We start from the raw sequence: 7039 nt of genomic DNA, 5'->3' as shown, positions 1-7039 counted from the left end.
AGACCAGATATTATCCTGGTACGTGTATGATTACAAAGATGCCATACAGAAGTATCTCAAGCTTTGACACCCCATCCTCCACTTCTTATTTTTCAGTCCATCATATGTTCTGCTTCATTTTGAATGCTCCGTCTGACTTTGATTAGCTTTCCTAACGCGCAGGACGGTTGCTTATGACTGAATCTATCATTCATATGGACCATAAGTGCCCACATGAAGACGTAAGGAACAATTTTATAATTTTACTGAACTTTCCCCCCCCCCCCCCTTTGGTAATACACTACTAGATAGCATTCATTTTGGGCACAAGCACAGCTGTGACACAAGAGACAGTGGCACCACCTGGGACCTCATTCTCTCTTCTCCTTGCCCCAAAACTCATCTCGCCTTTTCTTAGCCCTCTCCAGGACCTCCGATGCCAGCGAGATGCTGGAGGCGTTGGAGAGTGTGGAGGTAGAGAGCTCATCGCTGTCTCTCCGGCCCCGAAGTGGAGCCACGCCCAGGTCCGAGTAATCATCTTCGTCGGCTGGGGTCGACGTCGTTCCATCGGCTCGGGGGGACATGAAGGAGTTTGTGCGGTGCTCCCGCAGGGTGGCCTGCCGCCTGGACTCGGGAATGGCCGTCTGAGGGCGCCCTGCAATGCTTCCTGAGTGGGGTCTCTCCAGTGGTCCTATGGGAAAACAAAAATCAACATATTTCTCTCTGTCTCCATAGTGACATCGTACTTTGGCATCCTGGCATTTGTCTTTTGTCTCTAAAGCGTAGTGCCAGTCTAAGTTCAAATTGACTTCAATAAAAAGAGTGATATCAAACAGAACAGAAGAAGTTCATCAATACTGTTAATAAATGTATCATAAGTATAATACAAAATGATGACATTAGTTGAAATACATAAGCAAATAAGACCACATATCATCACTCCAGAACTCTCTCATATAAAAAAAAGGCAAAAAAAAAATATAATATCAGGTCTTGTTCCATAACTTAGTGTCTACAACACCTTCATTCCACAAAAGTCACTAATGGTGGTATCACAACAGAAAAATGCTTTGATGTGTATTAGAAAGTTGTGTCAAAATCTCATATATTGTCATAATTAGTGGGTAAGTTAACCCTAAAAAGACTGGGGGGGCCTAAAAGGCCCCCCCCCCCCTCGACATTTCGCGCGATTACTCTGCAACATGCTATGCTCTCGCCGCGATGCTCTATGACTTTTTTTCTTTCGAGTATCCCGCACATTTTGACACCAAATTTGTGACGCCTGGGGGTACGGTTCTGAAGTTACATAACTTTTTGTACATGCACGTGAGGCCGAAAATGGCTCAAAAATGTGATTTTGTGTACAAAGTCAATGCAAATTGAGTTTTTTCACATGGCTCATATAAATATGCTTATTTTTACTCTCAATGGCTAAAATCAATTTGTTTTAGGAGTATTATGCTTCAAAAAGTGTCTGCCACAAATTTTGTTTAAAAAAACAACAAAAACAAAAGGTCGAAAAAACAAGGAAATACATAAGAAATTCATAAAACAATAAAATAGATAAGAAATTAATTTTGATACCGAATTTTTTTTTCAAGTACATTTGCTAAGAATGCCACTAAGAATAATTAGACCAAAAATGAGCACTTTTGGAGCTTTATTTACTGATTTAGATCAAAGAGTCTGATTTCTCGCATAAATTAGCATAATTAATCAAAATAAAATAAAAGAAGACTATTTTGTAAAATTTGAATATACGATTTTGTAGATTACATCGCACACTACCATTGTGCAAATTTTCGCGGCGATCACGCGATCCACGGCCGAGATCTTAAGGGGGGGGCCCTTTAGGGCCCCCCCCCCCAGTCTTTCGAGCTACCAAAATAGCCCAGTCTTTTTAGGGTTAAGTCTATCATTTTCTGTTTTTTATGATTTAAGCTGAAATGTTGATGCTCATTTCTTTACTTTTCTGGGTTCAGTATGGAGGACATATGCACATCAGTACCTTCTCACATTCAGCTAGTCAAAAATTCTACTGTTCTATGCGCTATATATTTCATGGAGTTTTGATTTTCGTGAGCTTGGCGAGTAAGGTGTTATTTGCAAATGAAACAACACACAAAAATCTTTCTATAAACTCTGATTCCAACATGAAACGATGTACATAGTGTGCACTTGTACATGCGCTGGTATGCAATTCACAGCACATGAACAGGGTGCGTGATAATATAGCTACGTAGACCAAAGTCTTGGCACGCCTACCGCTACTGTGAAAATGGATGTTACACTTCTTCCTATGAATGAGTAATGATAACAATTTATTTGAAGTCCATGGCCATACTCTAAAATCGCCTAATCTAACCACTCACAAAATTGTTGGGAAGTCAGGATTCAAGATAAATCAGACTTACTAAATATATGGCATATATACATATACATGTACAGTATTTGTTTTATGCGTCTGAGGACTCCACAGAAACTCTTTCTTGGATTTCCATCACCAAACATTGCAAAAGAATTAATGAAAAAAAAAATGATGCTCATATTACTAACATCACTAGCTGACAGAGAAGACAGGGTACCTGGATAATTAACACTGACTCATTTACATGTAGGTCTGTATAACTGATCATGCAAATCACTCAGGTAATCATTGTGCATGCTCAGCTACAACCAGTGTGAGTCTGCTGCAATTTGTACATCACTGATCATGTGGACCTTTAAATTCAAACCTTTTCAGTTTCATGTGTGATGTGTTTCGTGGATTTAAGAATGAACCTAACTGCTTGGAACTAGCCTTGCCTACTGCTTGGAAAATGTTAGCCTTGCCTACTTGTTTCAGGGAAAGCACACTTTTGTTATGATAATTTCTAGAATGTCGTCTGGATGCGCTTTTAAGTCTCTTTCTGTGGTAACATTTATCATGATTTATATGGAAATCATAACTTGATTTTTTTTTAAATACAAGTGTAAGTGGAATCATTTGCCTGGAAAATGAATTCAACGGACACAAACCTAAAAAGGAAAACAGGAACATCGAAACACGGTTCGTAACAAGCATGAAGCAGCTTTTGAGGTTATATTTTCCCTGAAAGTGAAATTCCTAGAGTGTGCATGTGGGATGCTATAATGTAAGCAGCACTTCAGTTTTTGGCAGCTAGAAGAGAAGAGCAGGGTAGATTGTACTTATAATTTTGTCAACTACGAAAAATATTGGAAAAGTTTCACTCTTGAGGTTCAACGTTCCAGAATGTGTGAGCATTCCTAAAGTGTGCATGGGGGATGCTAAGTGTGAGAGGCTATTCAGTTTTTGACTGTCATAAGATCAGACCAGAGTAGCTTGTACTTATATGGACTACAAAAAGTACTGAAGTAGTTTCAGTCTCTGCTTATCAAAGAGTTGCCAGCTCAGAGGAAGTGTCTGGGCAGCCAGTTGTCTATAGAGAAGCCACTAACTTTATGCAACCACTCAAGCAATGTCTAACAAATATGTTATGTGGGGGAGACATTTCACTGCATACTGCATCCACATATTATACTCAGGGATGTGTATTACATACCAATTTGTTATTAATGCTTTTGTCAGAGTTTTTGTATCCCTTAATACAGCATGTTCTAAAATGACAACATAAACAAAGAGTAAGAGGAACCGTAAACAAAATGCCACATTTTGAACTCATCTGTTTTAGAGACAAGATTCATGACATCTTGCACCCTCTTTCATCCATACAGCACCTGGTGGGTGTGATGTGTTAGGCAAACATGCCTTTGATGTCTATTACTGATATACCGTATGTCCCCCCAAAAATTACAACGGGACCCTCCGCAATGATATCTTTAAAAATATTGAATCAATCCAAATACAAATTCAGGGTATGAAACTATAACTCATTGCCCACATCTTACAGAAAACCCCATTCGAATTGCTTCAGTGGTCAAAGAGAAATGAGGAATTCTGTAGAGGATGCCGGAGAATCTCTTCCCTCTAAGTTCTGTCTATTGTATTCACCAACAAGATTATGCTAAACTTAGAAGAATCAGACTCATAACATGCTTTACAACAATCCACATTTCTCTGTGACCGCTTAACCAAATCGAATGGGGTTTTCTGCAAAATAGAGCTAAAATGTTACATTTTAAGACCCTTAAGAAGCATTTAGACAGTTTAATCATATTGGGTGTTATCAATGCAAAAATCTGATCGTAATTTTTTTTTTTTTGTGGACATACTGTATGTGCAAGAATGGTAGTGGTCACTAACTTAGCTAACTGGGGGGACCTAAGATCTTGGCCATTGATAGTGCCATCGTGGCGAAAATCGGCACGCAATTTGCCCATCATGTAATCTGAAAGAATGAATCATTAAATTTTCCAATAACAAAGACGTTTTCTCTAAATTATGCTAATTATGCTAATTTATGCATATTTTGTGCACTGGATTTTAAGCTTTGTAAAGCTTTAAATGGGCTTTTTTTTTCTCTAAATATTTTCTGCAATATAACAAACAAAGTAACGCGAACAAAATGATGGTATCAAAAGGGGTTTCTTGCGTATTTTATTGCTTTCTTAATTTCTTATACATTTCTTCATTTTTAATTTGTAATGTATTTCTTTTTTATTTTATAACAAAAAAAGGATGTTATCTGAGAAAACCAAGGAAAAGCACTGATTTTACATTTCTAGCAAAACCCGTATATTGTACACACAAAAATTACAGGAAAGTGCTATTTTCAGTGACATTGGTCATGGAAATGTGCTATATTTCAGCAAGCATAAAACCGATTTTCACGGATAGGGTCTCAAAATGTGTGCAAGATGTGAAAGAAAAAAGTCATGAAATCAAAAAAAAAAAAAAGAAGAAAAAATCCACATGAAAAAATCATTGTAAAAGGTGTCGAAAGGGGGGGGGGGTGGTGGGTGTTGAAGTCACCTGGGGCTAAATAGGGTTAAAGGGTAAATCTAGTCCAACTAGAATTGTCACTGAAGGTGATTAATACCCCTGCCCCTAGTGTTGCTTTATAGTATGTGATGTCATGACGGCAATGACGTTGATACCAAGTTTGTGCACTTGTCGAATTGGAAACAGAATAATTTTAGTTTACTGTACAATTCAATAGAGTTGACACTGAGTTCCACAAGGTTTGGGTAAAAAGTGTGGTTACCATGACATTGCATTGTCTGATACAAACACAAGGGACATTTTGCATAACTACATTTAAAGACCATCATACACACCAAATTTGACCTTCATAGCTTGAATGGTTTATTTTGATACAAAAATGAGTGTTACCATGGCAACACATTTTCCTTAAACTAACACATTGGTGTCTTGCAACACTACACTTCTAGATAATGATACACACTAAATTTGACTTTAATTGCTTGAATGATGGAAAAGTTATTCGATCTGCAAGGTTTTGGTAAAATTGTGGTTACCATGGCAATGGCTTGTGTGACAAACACAAAAATTATGTGTTCCACATCTATACCTCAGGGCCATAATGCCTACCAAATCTGGTTTCAATTGCTTGAAAACTGTGGAAGAAGTTCACTGCACAGGATTAAGAAAAAAAAATGCAGTTACCATGGCAACGCATTGTCCGAAACAAATACAAAGGACATTTTGCAAAACTACACTTAAAGAGCATCATACACATCAAATTTCACCTTCATAGATTAAATAGTTCAATTTGATACAAAAAAATGAATGGTTACCATGGCAACACATTTTTCTTATATTAACACATTGGTGTCTTGCATAACTACACCTCCCGATCATCATACATACTAAATTTGACCTTAATTGCTTGAACAATGTGGAAGTTATTCAATCCACAAGGTTTTGGTAAAATTATGGTTACCATGCAACGCTTTGTCCGACAAACACAAAAATTATGTGTTCAACATCTATACCTCAATATCATCATTTACCCTAAGTTTCATTTAAATTGCTTCAAAACTGTAGTAGGAGTTCGCGACGCAAGATTTTGCAACAGACTGACCGACCGAACGACCGCCCGACCAACATCACGGTGATTCCTATATACCCCCTTCACACTACATGTGGCGGGGGTATAAATATAAGTTAGTCCGATAAAGAAAGAGTAAAATCTTATGATTTCAGCTGTAAAAATTTGACTGAAATTGGATTAAAAATAAGGAAGTTATGACATTTTGAAGTTTGCTAATTTCTGCAAAACAGTTCTTGAAGAGTGAATATGAATATGTAGATGAGTGAACTAACCATGTCATAGCCTCACAATTTTTCATTGATCGTGTTAAGAAATATGACGAAAATTCAATATTTCTATCATTGAAGTCTGAATACTGATGTTATTCTTGGTTGAATAACTTTGGAATAGTGATCAGGTAGATATAGCAGGATTTGAGCCTCGGGCATAATTGAGTTTGAGTGAAAAACGGGAAAATTTCAAAATGTTATGTACAAACTATATGGCAAGCTGTGAGGGGATGACATGCTCACTTTGCCATTTGCATGTTCATAGTGACCGTTCAAGAACTGTTTCCTGAAAAATTAACGAAACTTCAAAATGTCATAACTTCCTTATTTTCCACCCAAGTTCAATCAAAATTCTACTGTTGTACTTGTAATATTTTACTCTTTTTTAATCAGACAAACTTATATCTGGACTGGATTTCCCCTTTAAAATGCTCATGCCGTACCCCTACAATGGCATCAAAGGCAGAGCATGCATGTGCAGCTCAGTAGCAGTACTCTGCAGTAAACAGCACCAGTACCACTGCACTGGGCAATATTGAAAAATCAGTCCACAGACCAGAATACAATAATCTTGGGCCAAGTTTGTGGATTATAATGACCTCTTTCTGAATTCTTGACCACAATTAGGATAACATCTTTAAAAAAAAAAAAAAAACATTAAAAAAAATATTACAATTTCTGTAATTATGTTCATCACGTCATAACAGGGATGAATAATTTGCATTGGAATATATATCTCCGAATGCTAACATTTGGCTACCATGATAGCAAGAGATGGCACTACACAATGTCATACCCTGAATTTAGGCTTGCTGA

The 7039-nt window shown here is 37.3% G+C and overlaps 1 protein-coding gene across 1 annotated transcript in view; it reads right to left on the bottom strand.

Moving 5' to 3' along the window:
* Positions 1–297: 297 nt before the first annotated feature.
* Positions 298–7039, bottom strand: part of LOC140245731 (nuclear protein MDM1-like) — a 34063-nt gene continuing 27321 nt past the window's right edge. The window contains exon 14 of the mRNA XM_072325264.1: positions 298–670. Within this exon, the coding sequence (XP_072181365.1) occupies positions 351–670 (320 nt within the window). The 3' untranslated portion in view covers positions 298–350. The remainder of the gene's footprint in view (positions 671–7039) is intronic.

This window comes from Diadema setosum, unplaced genomic scaffold (assembly GCF_964275005.1).
Source record: "Diadema setosum unplaced genomic scaffold, eeDiaSeto1 scaffold_25, whole genome shotgun sequence".
NCBI classification, from domain to species: Eukaryota; Metazoa; Echinodermata; class Echinoidea; order Diadematoida; family Diadematidae; genus Diadema; species Diadema setosum.
The sequence above is the reverse complement of the archived record's forward strand: the minus strand, read 5'-3'. Positions and strand labels throughout refer to the sequence as shown.